A 16,827-nucleotide genomic window follows, 5' to 3' on the forward strand; every position below is an offset into this window, starting at 1 on the left:
AGCCCCAAGCACTGTGTGTCTCTAAGCTTGACAGGAACATCTGGACATTGCTATGAAGAAGCTAGCTGTAGTTTTTGTAGTAACAAGAGTGAAAGAATGTCAATTGCATTTATTGAGGTATTTTTGATGAAGATAAGTAACAAGAGAACATATTCTTTTGAGTGGTTAATCCTAGATTATTCTTCCTGACAAAGGCAAATAGAAATGTTAGATATAATGACAAAACAAATGCAGGAGGATTCACAGTGGGAATATTTCATTGTTGAAATATTAATTTTAAAAAACTATACTTCAGGTACAAACCCCATGCTTTTACGTTACCATATATGTTCACAACAAAGTCACTACACAGCCAATAATGTAATCAGCTTTCCAATAACAAAAATTAATAACTCTTTATCCATACCAGTCACAATTCATTTCTCAACCTCCAAAATTCCATTCTTTCATGACTGTAGAAACTGTTTTATTTAACGTTGCAAGAGTTAGAAATTAATGATGCACACAGGTTGAAATACCACTTTTCCTAAGTATACAACATTACAGAAGATATCACTCATCAAAATCATGTTTACTGTCTGCTCTAGTCTTGGTTCCTTAAAATACCGTATCAGGGAAGAATGAGGAGTGGAAGACTAGAAACAAGCAGTGTTATATTTTCTTAATATTAAGTCCTTACTATCAGAGGTCTCAAAACAGGCATTCTGATGGACCAAATGGAGTATAAGCTCCTGACAGAGAAAAAAAATCCCGGCTCCTAGGATTTTCAGAATTGAAAGACTGAACATTTTTAAGAGCAATGAAGTTTAAGGTGGCATCTCCTTGGCCAACTTCTGGATATATGGGAACTTCCAAACCAGCGTTTTTACTTTGGGAACCATTTCCTTTCCCAGGCTAGACTTAGGCAACTGAAGCAACAGAAAAAGACTCTTCATTTTTCAAAGTTATCAGGCATTGGAAAAGGTATAAGTCAACAGAAGTGACACGATAACCTGGATAATATTGGTTATGCTAAAGAGCACAGTATAGAGATATTAATTCCATGGATTCAGCTCTAGTCCAAAGGTATAACAACACCTCCAGCTCAGCAATAGCCTTGTTGCAGATCACTTCTGTGAAGTGACTGAGCATGTCTTCCTCTGCATTCAGAGGTTCACGCTGGTTCCAGCAGTACTTAATGGCCCAGGCACATCACTGGACAAATACATGGGTTCAGTATTGGATTGAGATGAAAAGGTTACCTGGAATCTGAAGCGCAAGTGTGCATGGAAAGGAGAAATGTAGGGACAAGACACACGTTAATGTTATGTACACATGCACAGTTTGGAGTATGAAGAGAAGAATTGTTCCACTCATTGTGACAGCACTGCACCTGCCGAGCAGCAGCAGCAAAACCATGAATGAGACCAGTAACATTATGCAGTATGTAAAGCACGAGTAAAAATGATTGGAAGAACTGGTCCTAAATTACTCCTGAAAGAAAGTAAACCTGGACATCTTACACCAACAGGCTTAATTGAAACACTACATTACATTGTATTTTACACTATTAATGTGATGCTTGAAGTCATTAAAATATTAACACTGCTTATACATTTATAAACTATCAGATATTTACATAAGTTCCTCAACAATACATTCTCACACTGGCAACCCCCGCCACGCAAATGTGTTAGACAAGTGAGTTGTTTGAAGTTTACCTGCCCATTAAGACCTCTTTAATACTTCACATTTTAGAAGCCTGCCGTACATAAGGTTAGAACACATGGTAGAGGTAGCTAACCAAGTAATATCATCCTAACAACAGTGAAGCTAAGGATAAAACACCTCAGTCTGCAAAAGACTAAACTGCACCTGTACCAACAGTCTAGGGTGGAGGAATTTTCATGCAATTGATATTTTTACTGTGTCTTCACTGAAAATAGTTAATTTCCACTTACACCTGTAATGCCAGAACAGTTGAAGTTCCCGTAGCACCAATGTTTCAAGACTGTCTCCTTCTGCACACCCTTCTCTTGTGGTTTCTCTTTTGGAAGTCCTGTATCTATTATTCGCAGCTATTTAGGATATCTACTACTACCTCTCTAATCTGATAATGCTAGGAGATGCTTTGAGCTCTTAGCACCAACTCCATCTTGAAAAGTATACCTCTTCCTTAGTTACAAATATGCACCTGTTCTGGCAGAAGAGAGTTTCTGTTTTCTTGGCTGACCTCTTTCACGTGTAAACAAAATCTGTGTAGATTCCCTTTTTGGCCCAGCAATACTGAGATCAGATTTCAATAGCAGGGGGGGAAAAAAAAGGACTTGTAAAATTGTTCATCCAGATAACATTTTATGTCTGTTCATGCTCCATTTTTAGTATTTACACCAGACAAGAAAGATTATGTGTTTTGTTTAACTTCACAGTATAGTTTTGCTCTCTTGCAACTGCGAAATGTAAACAGCTTGTTCTTAACAAATTAGTAGAAGTTCTATGAAATCATGCTAGAATCATACTAGTTTGCTTGGAAACGGTTCTACATAAATGTGGATAAATCACTAGAACAAACTCAGGAATTTAGGGGGCAGTAACATAAAACTGCAACTTTAGAAAACAGTAATTTAATTTGCTGTTTAAGTTTTAATATCCTTAAATACTTTGTTATTTCTTTGAAGATACTATATGAAGATACAAAATTAAATTCTGCCTCTCCGCTTTCGGTTCTTATTCTGTTATTTACATCAAGAAAAGTGTAATTATTCAAAAGAATATGCCATTCTGCAGAGTCAGCAACATTTTTAATAATTCTTATCACTGGTTTTACACTTCAGCAGCCACCTATTTCTCCAATACCAAAAATCACTACATTTCTTGAAGGAAGGGACCATCTATCTCCATAATTCATGTAGGACAAGGACAAACTCCACCTTTCCCATTATGAAAAGTTTCTTCTGATTAAATTAAATGACATGGGAATAAAACAAAACAGGCAAGAGGGAACAGAGAAATACAGAAAGAACCTTCTCAGACAGTGAGCAGAAGAATTTCCAATCACCTTCCTAGGGGGAGATCCAGACTTTTGAGTTCTAGTTCTATATTCTATTTTCACAAAACTAACTTCCTCCAAACGGTAGTGCTCTAAACTGCAAATATATACAGACTTGTTTGAAGTGTTCAAAATAAATTAATAATGAAAGACAACGCTGTTTATTCTCTGAAGACATTTAAAGTTTTTTATCTTGCGCTTTGCGGATCTTTGAGGGTGTCAGGACTTTGCTACATTCGCTGCACTTTATCTTATCCCATTCAGTTGAAGAATCAACTTTCCAAATCTTTTCAGAATGAAGTCATAGCACATACTTAAAACAATTCAAATTTTACAAAAGGAATATATTAACATGTGAATGCACTCAGAGGCTATAGTCAAAAATAGCTGTAATGGTAACACATACCTATACATCAGAAACACTAGAATATAATTGCATGCATACCAACATCATACTGTACCCAAAATACATATTTTTTCAAGTAGCCACCCAGTTACAGCACACATAAGCACATTAAAAGCACAGCAAATTTTGTAATTCACAGATTTTTGTAATTTCTTCCACTACCAGTAGCACTAAAATGATATTAAAAGGCATGAGAATTAATTTATGAGCAAGGCAGAAGATACATACAGTTTAGACAACATCACAAATTGATCATTACTAACATGAGATGAAATCATATTTTGTGAGGACAGAAAGTCTTTTCCTTAGAACTGAGAATTTATTATTATTTTTAGGAACCAAACTTAAAAATCAGTGCCTCCACTATTAAGAAATACAGATGTCACACTGAACATCTGTCATAATGGTTGTAACTCACCTCAGAATTTCAAAAGAAGAATACACTAAAGGTTGAGTATTCAAAAGTTTTCAAGGTTCATTATTAATACAAACACTGGCCAAGTAAATAACATGCATTTTATGAATAACCAATTCTCCCTTGTCCTTTGAGAAAGAAATTCAACTAAGCTTTTAAACCCAAACAGGTTAAAATCTTTTCTTTGCTTCTTATTTTACACAGTAGAGAAAAGTTAGAACATGGGCACTCCAACTAAGAACTACAGCAAACCTGAGTGAGACTGTCCATTGATATAAAGTAAACAGTTCTGAAATGGAAAAAGACTTAAAGGTTAACTAGAAGAGAGAACTAATCTTTTGAAGTTTTAAAATGGTCAAACTGAATTTTACCATATTTATTTTAACTTATCTAGTGGGAAGTAATTATTTCTTGAGAACAAGCGCAAGACATTTCAGCCTAAAGGGTGGAATTTCCAGAAATTTTAATAACCTAAAAACTAACACTTAAAATAAAGGCCTCCTCTGCCACAGATATAGTTCTGCTAGTGCAAAGCTACAACACAAACTGCATTGTCCGTATGATACCTGAAGGCACTCCACCAAGAACTCTCAGAATTTCTATGGAATGCTTATTGTAGGAAAAAACAAGCATTTTGTTAAACTCTAAAATATAATATATCTTTACCTGTCAAGTTGAAGTTTGGTGCAACTGTGCTGTCAGCTAAAGTAAACCATATTAATCCAAGACTCATACACAGGGCAGCAGACACATCTGCGATATTATAACGTTTTCCTACAAAAGCAATACAAACAACATGAATAGACTGTTAACACTCTCAGAATTTCATGTTTATGCTGTTCGGCAGACTAGAAGGCAAAGGAAAAACTGTTCCAATGTCATTCTTTTACTTAAGCAGAAGACTTAATGCTCTGGCCTTTCATGACTGGAATTATTTTCTTCTACAACAGCAGTTCCTATGGAGGAGAAACTTAACAGATACTATCTGATTCTTGTGGTCAGTTTTAGTTTTACTCCTAACAACATAAAGCACATTCTCAATGACATAAAGCACATCCTCCCTGACAAAGCACCATCCCGGCAACTTCAGGACAGCTTAGTTGTTTTCTTAAGAGTTTTCCCTCATGCAAGACATTTTGACTGCCTTTATTGATTAGACAGAAGTCATTCCCAAACGCTAACAGATGATTTGGGTACTTTTAGAACCCTGCATTGTCCCTTAGTTTGGGAGAGATGGGACTTGGTGGGGGGTGGAGAAAGAAATAGAGAAATGAAAAGGCAGGAGTTAGTATATCTTGTTTGAAATAACACATTCCTTTCCCAGAAGCTGTACTTTTGATATAAGCTTCCAAAGGAACTTTTTCTGAACTGAAATTTTTTTTAAAATAATAATTAAAAAAAAAAATAAAATCACAGCTTCTGAGAATACACTAGTACTACAACAAAATATAAAGTTTCACAAAGCTGTAAGGGAATACCAGCCTCTCTGCATTAACATGATACAAAATGACTCCTAATAAAAGGTAAATACCACATCCACATGTCTGTATGTAAACTTGGAACCTCCTCGAAAGTTCAGCTTTCTATTGCAACTAGAAGGCCAGAATTAACTACAGAAACAGAAATATATCATTCTAGATTCTGTTCCGTAACACTTGCTGATGCAGAGCTTTACTGACTTAATGAATCCTTGTGTATTGAACAAACAGAAACTTTTATAATATAGTTAAGTCTTCTAAATCCAGAAATACTGAAGTATGTTTATTCACATAATTATAGTCTTTATCTGTTGTTCTCCAGATCCCTTTTTCTGTTCTTGGAATATGAACTATGACTTTAGGACTAGCCAAAGACTTGTCAAGTCAGGTGTATTTCTGATTAAACGTTTAATCAAAATTTAGGAATTTAGGAATCAAGCTTTTCAAACAAGAGTAGGGGATTTCTTCACAAATCATGGCTGGATTTTTATTTTGTTTTCCATTTCAAGTTTTTCATTTCAGTACTGAATATGTTTCATTTATGAAGTGATTTGGTCTAGAAAACAAAGTTACATTACTTAAAAATTAAGAAAGCCTGCATAAAAATGAAGTTTTGCAAGTGACTCGCACAACTTCTTTTCCCCCACATTTTCTGTTCATCTAATTGTATCTGTACATTTTCTGAGGAGATGCTTCAGAAATTCACATTTTTCCTCCTATAGGAAAAATGCTACCTGTCCCTCTCTATCCAAGAGCCTCAGTGGAATTTAAGAAAGTACAGGATTCCATACATGACTGCCTCCCAAAGAAACAACAAAACCAAATCATCTAATAGCAAGACTAACACTTACCTTGTATAAAAACCCCGCCTATCATAACTGGAATCAGTTTACAGCACTTGAAGATGACTTGAGTAGGGTAATTCAGATATCCTAAAGAGGTATTGGACAAACCCATAGTTCCCACTGTTAAAAATGCTATTATCATGTAGGTTTTGCCAGGAATTCTACAAAATATAAACATAGAAATCTTGGTATTACAAACTCATCTAGAGATTTAGCTTGGAAAATTTAGATAAAGGAATACGTTTGTAATACAACTTGACCATCTTTCTCACTGAATTTCATTCCGTAATAGAAATTTAAAAACGCACATAAATGACCGATTTCAAATTTCGTTTCTTTCAATTACTGCTAATAAACAGCATTCAAATAGAAGACAATAAAAACTTTATGGCTCATGAAGTATTCAAGCATTAATTCTTTAACCTCCTTCTGAGAAGGTGTATTATTTACAGAAGAATCAAGACAAAGGCTTCAGGTTATTTGTCAAAGGAAACACAGAAGACTGGTATACCAATATATCCTGAATCTTAGTCCTGTCATGGTCACTGTGTCAATTTTTTTGGTGAAGTTTTCACTTGAACAGTGACATTTTTAGAATGAAGAAAGTTGAAAAAAGTACCATTGTTTTATAAAATGCAACAGAACTAAGACAAAGTGATTCCGATATCATGAACAGAGGGGCTTGTCGAACATTTTCAGATGTACTGTTTGCAATTTGATGCAATTATCTCCTGACAACAGATGATCCAACAGTAATCTTTAGCAATCGCTGTGCTCACTTTGTGATTTTTTACAGTTACTGTTGTGCATATGTTCAGCTGTTTTTTATGCATACTCAGAGCCACATCAAGCAACATAAGGAGATGTCTTGCTGTAACCCTGTTTTATCCATAACTCATTACATGACGTAGGCATACTCTGAGGCATGCAAGGAAAAACCTAAAATTTAAGAAACAGACAACTCTGCATAAAAATTAAGAAATAAGTTTTTTAATGTCTACAAGAAGATGCCTAGGTTATAGAAAATAAAATGTAAAATATATTTAAGATTTTCATTTCCAGTGTAACTTACTTATAGGATCATGGTCTGTAAGCATTAGCAACTACTTGGTAATCAAAACCTAAATACTAGTTACGGAACACCCAAAAGGTAACTACGCAATATTACCTGATGCACCTCAAAAAGTCAAATAACTTGAAATATAAGCTGTCAGTGTTTAAAATAATTTATCAAAGCTATGTCGTTTGGCTATAAAAGAATGCTATTACCTAAAATCAGTATATGCAAAATTAGCCAAGGTTGACTACAGCTGAGGAAAACTACTTATGCTCAACTAGGATATAATGCTTTAAAGCAATTTTAAAATTCATATAGCCCATGACAGCCTCTACGCAAGCTTCCAGAGTGCCTCAATACACAGTTTGCAGAGGCTGTAGTTGAGCAGGAAGCCATAGAATGGCTACACTGCGTCAGATCAAACTATTCCATATCCATAGGATTCAAGACAGCAAGAATCTCCTTTCTCAACTGCAGTGAAAACACAGAATAATTTTGTGGCAGGGTGTTATGAGTGCTATCTTAAATGAAAAATGCAAAACCTAAGCACATCCTTTGAAGCAAACCTATACAGCCACATGGCAAACAGAGAGCAGACCTCTGACACTCTCCAAGATGCACAGCACGTTAGAGGAACCTCTTGGTGAGGAGGTGCCAAGGTTTGAGGAAAAGGTATTCAGTGACAGATGGCTTCAAGTGCTGTGACGTGCAGTTGGCCCTATTCTAGACGTGATAATCCCAAGCAACAAATACACGAGTCAGTCTGTATCAGCTACCTTAAGGATAGAATATGCTCTGTAAGTGAGACAAAGCGACAGCAGAGTCAACAAGGCTACTTACAGATCTGAAATCTAAGCGGGTGCTTATAAAACATTTTCTATCATCATCCAGTAAATTCACATTATTTTAACTACAGAACTGCTACCAATGCCTCACAGTATTCACAACAGAAGTTAAATTTACCATAAATATCAAATGCTTCCAATTTGATGGACAGTGGGTAGAATGCTTGGAAAAACACATACCTTCTCCTTTTGTCCTGAATCAACTGCAATTCTATTAGTCCAAAAATGGAATAAAATCCAAATTGCACTAAAGTGAGGTACCAACCAAAAGGTTTAAAACCTTCCACTGAAAATATCAATTCCTATAAAAACAAAAACCCACCAAGGTCACATACATACAACAAAATATTAAATCAAAACAAAATCGATGATTTTTTTCTTCATGTACATGCAAATCTAGCCTTTGCAGCTGCTGGTTACTAACTAGAATTTACCTGCCATATGTAACTTGCAAAGTGTTGAAAAAGACAATTTAGGTTCTCCAAAATGCAATGAGAAAGTTTACTGCTGGTGTAAATCCACTGAAATTAATGGATTGATTAATCAGGGGAATACATTCGATCCCTTAATATTTATCTCAAATTATAGAAGGTTTCCTGGCTGCTTTTCAGTTGGTTTTCAGTTCATTTACTTCAGCAGAATGTTTTTAATCCAGAATTTATAAATAGCTCACAATAAATTAAATACAAACTTTCTCTAACAGACATATTTACTGGTAATTTTCATCTCTTAGGGATGCGCACCTAATATTTTGAGTGCCCACATTAAATAGCACTTGTGAGCTTATAAATTTGCAGGCTGTAAACCCAGAGCAATTTGTTATTGAAAAACACATACACTGCATAAAGAATTATGTAGATGTGTCAGTTCTAGACATGAAAGGCTACCTAGTATTTTCCTTTTTGAGATTCTGCTTTCAATTACCGATAACTTTGTCTAACTCTTTGGAAGTAACTTTAACAAACTTCTCAACTGTTTTTGAAAACAGCATTGGAAACATGGTGATTTTTAATTATCAACTTTTTAAATCACTGCTTTATTGAGAAGACTCACTGAACTTAAAAAAAAAAAAATCAAAAAAAAGGAACAGAAATGTAGTTGCTCAAGATAAGAGAAAAGGTTAGCAGGAAGAGAAATGTTTAACTAAAATGGCATAAACATGTCTGCTTAACAAACAACCATAGTACATGTTTCAACTCTGTCCTGAAGGGAGAGCAGAGAGAACAATAGACTACTGTTACTGTATGGCACTCACAGAACTCAAGGAGATCTAAAGGTTTCAACACCAATGAAGACTTACATGTCAGTTTGTATGGTTCTACAATTTGTTTGTTTTCAGAAGATTATGAAATCACATTCTAAAAAATACATATTTAAAACAATATTGAAAGGTATATCTTGCACACAGAAGTGAAAGATCAAGTTATGAAAGTCCAACTGAACCCAACCTTGTAGGCACATGAACTATAATGGAATCTTACATTATACAATTACTTACTGCTCCTGAATTCGGAAAGCTTGTCTTTGCAATCAATATCTACTTTAAATGCCTATACATATTAAAATACATACTATATTATCATGCTATTGAAAAAGAAAAGCGGTAGGAGGAATTGGCCTAAGACACATGTTCATAGCATTTACCTGTAAATATCCATAGATTAGATAAAACATAAAAACTCCAGAAACACAGACGAAAAATTGAGTAGGTTTGTTAAATTTGCTGAGATTCATGCCAAGAACTACAACATCATCTACTGATTTGATATGAGGAGACATAGTTTGAGATTTGGAAGGTACACTGATGGAAATGTATTTTCTTGATGAAGTGAATTTCAGATCCATGATTCCTGGTTCGCTGCATTCGGTGCTATTGTTATCTTCTTTCTGCTCTTCTCCTTCTGCGTGTCCTTTGACTGAAAGCTGAAAGAAATGCTAAAGTCAGATAAGACGCAACATACAGCCTTCCAACAATCACAGTAAACGAATGTGACATATGGAAAATATAAAGGTTTAAGAGTTTTGTTGGATTGTTCTTATGCACAAATTTTATTCATCTTTTCTGATGTCTAAAGTTAACATCAGTTAATATCAGAGGCCAACAGCGCTCTATGAAAGCACTTTTGCTTCACGTGGGAAGTAGTATTCCTACACCCTACAAAACCAACCAACCAACCTACCCACCCCAAAACACCAGCAAGAGAAAACCAGCTTCAGTTTCACAATAGGTCAAATTAGCCCTTTTATGCCAGTACTCACAGGAGCAACTGCTTGGGAGAGAAGTGATCCCCATGATCAAATCACAGTGAAAGAACTGGCATTGAAACACTGTAGTTCTGTCTACTTCATTTTCACAGTGAAATATACCAGACTAGTCCACTACATGGGACGCCTTGCTAAAAACTACAGATTTGAGCCTATGATTGGTTACAAGCATTGCACTGGAAGAAGTTATCCCCTCATTCTCACATTTATTCACTATTTCTCACACACTTCTGAGGAAAAGAACATGAAGATGGAAACAAGAAGATTAAGAAGCCAGTCTCAGACATTAAATTGGTTATCTGATGAGGTCTATGGTATGGCAATCCCTTTAATATTAACCACATGCAGTCATTTCCACATGTAATAGAAAACAAAATTAGATAACTGAATCCTGGAGAAGGAGTTTAGCAGCTTAATAGACTGACAGACAAATAATTCTTTTCTCCAGCTCAGCAGACAGTATGATCTTTGAGGCTTTTTTTTTTTTTTTTTTTTTTCCAGCCTCAAGATAAACACACTGGTCAGCCATCCCAAGATTTTTAAGTGCAGGTCACCACCTAGTTCAGCGAGCAGTCAGTAATTAAATTCTGTTTGCCTCAACTATTTAGTTGTTTGTTTTCCCCAGCTCAAAAATACTTCCCCTCATCACACATGTAAGAAAAATGCTTTTCCCACTGTTTTTAGATGGAAAATGTGCTAGTATAGAAAAGCTAGATCATGCAATAAATGTACTAAATGTAATCTGCATGGACATTGGTAATTTGTTATACAATACAAGAAACGACAAGTTTAGCTGAAAAATTAAGGATTAATATAAAACTTTCAATGAGGTTATGTTTTCTTTTTTGATACAACCTACTCTTAGGTTGGAACAAGATTCTTATTAAAGTTCTGAAAGAATAGCTTGGGGATTATAACAGGAGTTTAGGGACTATAACAATTATTTGTGTTTAAATTCAGAGCTCTTCAGTTGAAAACCAAAAGCAAGAGGTAGAAAGTTTACCCTTGTGGATTGCCAGCTAATCCCAAAATGAGGTGGCCATAAAAAATGGAAAAAGTTTAAGTAGACTCTTTTCAGTAAAAATAGAAAAGTACCAATGTCATGCAATGAGCCACTAGTGAGCCTTCATGCACAATATCATACAGAGTTCTGATCATCCTCAAAGACAGATTCAAAGAACAACTGCAAAAAAGGTTATCAGGATGGAGGAACAGATTGTCCATCTTATGAACTGAGATAAGATGAGTGTGTAAATTGTCTAGACTAGCACAACCCTGATGAAAAGAAAACAGACTTACTTTCAATAAAAGTATCACAGGGATTACCACTAAGGAGAAAAAATAATTATAAGTTTAAGGACAGTAGCATGAGAGCAAATGGGCATGGAGTGATGATGAACAAACTTTACTAGAAACTACCTTTTCATCCCTAGACTATCTGTATTCTAGAGCAGCCTAAAAATGAAAGAAGGAACACCTAAACTGTTTTTAAGGGGAAGTTTATGAAAGCAATTATGTAGAGCTGTTAAGATGGGCCCGATGACTGAGCAGTCCCCTTTAGTCCTGTGTTTATAGCATTCCACCACCACAGAAAGCAGAGTAAAGGTGCCTGCAGAAGATACTCGGTGATCCTTACTTGGTCACTCAACCAGGATATGAATTACTACTCTCCCCAGAAGAACTGCACACAAAATTAGGACTCCCCAGTTCAAGCCCAAGGAGCAAATCACCATGAAGGAAAGACAATGTATTTAGAAATCTATCCATTGCTGACGTCTTCGCTGAACTTGTATTTTCACTGCTGCCTGTTCAGATCTTTCCTGTCCAGTGTACACTTCCTCTTGATAGGCACGCTGTATTTGTTAATGTCACACTTTCTCAGCAGGAACAAGAGCTGCAGAAGTAATCTGAGCCTCATTATTCACCTAAGCTGAAACACAGAGAATGACATATACCCAGCAGAAGACACAGCCATGTACTGTCATGTGTGCTTCAAAAGTCCAAAAACGGAGTGAACTGTATAATGCATAATTTTGTACCTATATTTTCCACTCTGGCCACTAATTTAGATATTATTTGTGTAATACCTGCGTTAGGATCAGAAGAATTGGGAGTAGAGGGAAGAAGAAACAGTAACACGTGTATTTATATATTGTGTCTGGCTGGGATGGAGTTAATTTTCTTCACAGCAGCTTGTATGCTGCTGTTTTAGATTTGTGATCAAAACAATGCTGATAACACACTAATGTTTTAGCTATTGCTGAGCAGAGCTTGCACAGCCTTTTCTGTTTCTCCCTCTGCCCCGCCCTCCCCCGAGTGAATAGAGTGCGGTGTATTCAAGAGGTTGGGAAGGGGCACAACCAGATAGATGACCTAAACTAACCAGAGATATTCCATGCTATAAAGCGTCATGCTCAGCAATAAAAAGCGAGAGAAGGGGGTTTAGGGAGGTTAGCCATGTTTTGCTCAGGAACTGGCTGGGCACCAGTCTACCTGTGGGAGGAGTGGTTGCCTTTACATCACCTGTGTTGTTTTCTGTCTCTCTTTTTCCACTTCTTAAACAATTTATCTCAACCCATAAGTTTTCTTCCTTTTCCTCTTCCTCCTCTGAGGACGGGGGGGAAGTGAGCAAGCGGCTACGCAATGCTTAGCTGCCTACTGGCGTTAACCCACACCACAATTAACACAATTTTTCCGATTTTCAACTCTTTATATTCAAAATATTTCCTTGGGAACACCATCAATTCTTACAATCTTTCCATTTATTTCTTGCAGATTACTGAGTCTACCACTAAAGTAGTAAGAAACAACACTGATAGCTCTAGTCACACCCAAGGCCATCCATAAGAAGGTGATGCAGAGTAATTGTTTGTTCTCTATTATGTTCTAAAGAAAGCAAAGAATTTACCATGTTCAAGAAACATTTCAAGGAACATTATTTAACAACTGAAGAAACTATAAATGTATGTATCCATTTGAAACACTCTCCACCACGTAATTTCATTACCAACAGTGACAGAACTCTTCTGAAGTCCACTGTGACTTCTCAAACTGTGATATTTCTAAGTATCAAAAATGCTATTCATCCTCCTCTCCCCAAAATCCTTCAAGCAACTGATTCACCTTTTCAGCAAGCATGCAGCAAAAATCTGTTTTATGAAGAGTCAAGTGTCTTAAGAGCTGCCCTGATGTGTGTAAAAAATGTAAAATATTCCCCTCCTTTTCTTTCTCCTGTGTGTAAAAATGTAAACGACATGTTCTTTAAATCAAAGAGTTTTTGTTCCTTCCCCTTTAAAAAAAAGTCCCATGCAGAGCAAGATTTTAACCTAAGACACAAATAAAACAGAGTAAAACGAAAGAGAAGCAAATAAACAAGTAACTAGAAAAGCAAAATTTCTTTGGCCTCCAAAAAGTTAATGACTTGTACCAAGCATAGAAAAAACATTATGACGGAGCTGGGGCTTTTTTATTTAACCCTGAAGAACATCCAGTAAAAACATCAGTTTGGCAGAAACTAGCATCTTGGTACTCCCAGAAAAATTGCTCGCATGACCCCCGCAAGGCATGTTCCACGCTGGCCCCGGCCAAAATCCATTTCCTTTGGAGCCAATTCCATAAACGCTCGGTGGCAGGACAGCAGCTGGCACAGTAACAAGGATGCTCCCTGTCATAGGGACGCAATCTGTCGGAAACCCGAGCAGATCCTTTGCTTGGCGGTACCTGGCTCCTGCCCCGGAGGCACAAGAGGGAAGAGGGACAGGGACCAGCATGATCCTTGAAGCCTCCTTCCTGCCCACTCGCCTGCGCCCGGCCCTCTGCCAGCCGAGCTGCCGGGAGTTGGCCCACGCCGCACCCGGAGGCCAGAACCGACGTGGCCCTGCCCCAGCAACTGCCAGCTGCCCCGGGCCGGGCTGGGACAGAGGCTGTCCGCCGCGACAGGCCGCCATTCCTCGCTCCTCCCTCCGGGGAAGGGAATGTCTCGCTGCTTACGGGCCCCGAGGGCCCAGCGCCGCGGGACACCTCCTCCTCGGGCCAGCCAAACCCCTCCCGCCCGTCAGAACCGGCCTCCTCCTCCTCATGCTCCAGCTCCGGTTCCTTCCCCCGCCCAGGCCCCCGCGCTCCTCACCGTCGCGCCCATGGCCCCCTGTTGCCGGGTGACGCTCCCCGGGAAGCGATCCCGCCTCCTCCCCGCTCGCCCCGGTGCGTGGCCCCGCCCCGTACCTGTGTGGCGGGGGAGGAGGAAGAGGGGCACGGCGGAAGCGCCCAACCGTCCTCCTCCGCCAACGGCCGCTGCACCCGACCCGGCCGCTCGCCCGTCCCGCTCCCTCTCCAGCCTCCCGCGCCGCCGGAAGTGGCGGGGGGGATGCCAGGGGTCGGCGCGAGCATCGAGCGCATCGAGAGAGCGCCGCTCGCTCGGCGTTCCGCTACTCGGCCTGAGGCGGGTGGGGACTCCCTCCAGCTCCCGCCTCACCCCCGCTGGGGGCGGGGCCTCTTCCTTAGGAGCCGCCCACCGCGGCGGCAGGGGCGGAGCGGGGTTATCCGCACCCGGCGGCGGCTGGCGCCGGGCGCTCTCTGAGCGGGTCCCTCGTAGGCGGGTGGCGCGGCGGGGGATAACTCCGCTACGCGCTGTGCCCCGTCGGAGCACAACCGGGGTGCGAGTCTCCCGGCGTGGGGGAAGCGATCCCGGGCGGCAGGAGCGAGGGTCTTTCCGCTCGGGGGCTCCTCGCCCGCCGGCTCCCTCTGCGGAGGAGGCGGGTAGCGGCCGCCTGGCGAGGGCGCGGGCGCAGCGAGACGGGTGCAGGGGGCGGGGCCAACGGCCGCCCTCCAACGGCCGCCCTCGCGCCCGGCGGGCGGGCAGGCAGGCAGGCAGGTGTGTCCTGTCAGCCCAGTCGTGGCTCGGCCAGGCGCTGCTCCGGATCGGCATGGAGCGGGACAGCCTTAATGCCCTGGAAAAGCCCCAGGAGAACGCGGCCGTGTTTCACACCACGGTGAAATCGAAATAGTTTGGAATCCTTGACAAAAAATTTCGTTCGAAGGTTTGGCTGATGCTGTGCTATTCTAATATTGCATAGTAAATCACCCACGTGAAGCGGCTGCCTTCATAAAACTCGCAAAAACACATTTTGCTTTGCGGGGAGGCTGCCTTGTGATCTTTCCATGTGAGACTGCAGGAAGAAAATAATAAAAATATTTAATAATGACAGGCGCAAAAGGTAAATGAGAGAAATAACAGCAAAATGCGTAGAGAACATAATGGCCAAAAGTAACAGGTAAAAAGCTTAGAAGAAAGGTAGCTAAAGGCATTTTTTGGAAAATATATGAATTAGATGTAACTTGAAAATACATAAAATCTAGTTATTAATCATATCAGGCTATAAAATGGAAGTGCTGTGTTTCTCGTAACAACTTGCAGAAATACTTAATGTTATCCATAAATATATATCTGTTGTCCTGTAGTGTCTGCGAAATTCAAGCCTTTATGTTTGCAGTGTTTTAAAAGTTTTCCTTTACCTTTTCCAATGCTAGAGTAGTAAATCAGTATGTATTATGGATAGTGGCAGCAAGTGCAGCAGCATTTAAAATCATATTTTTGAGGATATTTATTAAGTGACAAACACCAAAAAGAAAGTATGTGCTTGAGGTTGACTTTATTAAAAAAAAATATTTTTGCCCCCCCCCCCCCCAACCTTCAGCAAAATAGCTGTTTCTGAAAAAGGGGATTAGTGATTGTCGAGGAAAATACTGCAGCCACCTTCTTGAGAGGTTCCACTGCTTCTTGGTTTGGGTTTCCTCTGTCTGGGTTGAGGGATTTCACATTTAGCAAACAACGGTGCTTTTTTGCAACAATAGTGATGGTGCTTTTCGCTGTCTCCGTGGTAGAAGGAACTACCCCACTAACTCAAGTAAATAAATTCAAGCTTGCACGTGGTCAGCTGGGATTTTCTAGCTTCTTATAAGTAAATTCTCTAGATATGTCATCTATAATGAACTTTACTATTACGGATACAAGTGGAGTGGTTACTTGTCCACGATGTTATTTTTTTCCAGCTACTGCTAGGTAGGAAATAGGTATCAAGAGGCAGCGCAAAGCTTCCAACTTTAGTTAGTTTGAAGGCAAGTTAAAATACATAGGAGGCAAGATTTGGAGTGTGCCTGAATGACTCAATGGAAGCAGGCAGATAGGAGGGAAAATCAAACCGTACCACTAAATGGGATTGACTAAGTAAACCGTAACTGGAATGAGGAACCTGGGGGCGTGGGGCTCTTGACTAGGAAGAGCGTTGAGGAGAGACACGCTGGCAAATGTGATTCTGATATTCCCTAATATTTGAGACTTCTCAGTCTTGTTGCTGTCTTATTGTAACATTTTTTTTTTATTCAGAAGTGTAGAAATTAGACAGCTTGATTTCATCTCAGAAGGTCTCCTGCCTATTTGTAAAGAACATGCATTTTGCTATTTGCAATGCATTTTTTGGATTTCTATTATC

General features: G+C 39.2%; 1 protein-coding gene across 4 annotated transcripts in view; it reads right to left on the reverse strand.

The window, feature by feature from the left end:
* Positions 1-15,069, reverse strand: part of SLC35B3 (solute carrier family 35 member B3) — a 29,375-nt gene extending 14,306 nt beyond the window's left edge. For 2 of the 4 annotated variants that reach the window (XM_087763151.1, XM_087763133.1), the window contains exons 1-5: positions 14,561-15,066; positions 9,719-9,997; positions 8,255-8,376; positions 6,179-6,333; positions 4,516-4,623 (exon numbers count right to left, since the gene is read on the reverse strand). In XM_087763151.1, coding sequence (XP_087619277.1) covers positions 4,516-4,623; positions 6,179-6,333; positions 8,255-8,376; positions 9,719-9,997; positions 14,561-14,734 — 838 coding nt within the window. In that variant the 5' untranslated portion in view covers positions 14,735-15,066. Of the gene's footprint in view, positions 1-4,515; positions 4,624-6,178; positions 6,334-8,254; positions 8,377-9,718; positions 9,998-14,465 lie in introns of all 4 variants that reach the window. The other 2 variants (XM_087763141.1, XM_087763160.1) reach the window with 2 other exon arrangements.
* Between the last annotated feature and the right edge of the window lie 1,758 nt (positions 15,070-16,827).

This window comes from Nipponia nippon, unplaced genomic scaffold (genome assembly GCF_047370975.1).
Source record: "Nipponia nippon isolate SJK-2023a ecotype South Korea unplaced genomic scaffold, ASM4737097v1 scaffold_1, whole genome shotgun sequence".
In the NCBI taxonomy this organism is placed as follows: domain Eukaryota; kingdom Metazoa; phylum Chordata; class Aves; order Pelecaniformes; family Threskiornithidae; genus Nipponia; species Nipponia nippon.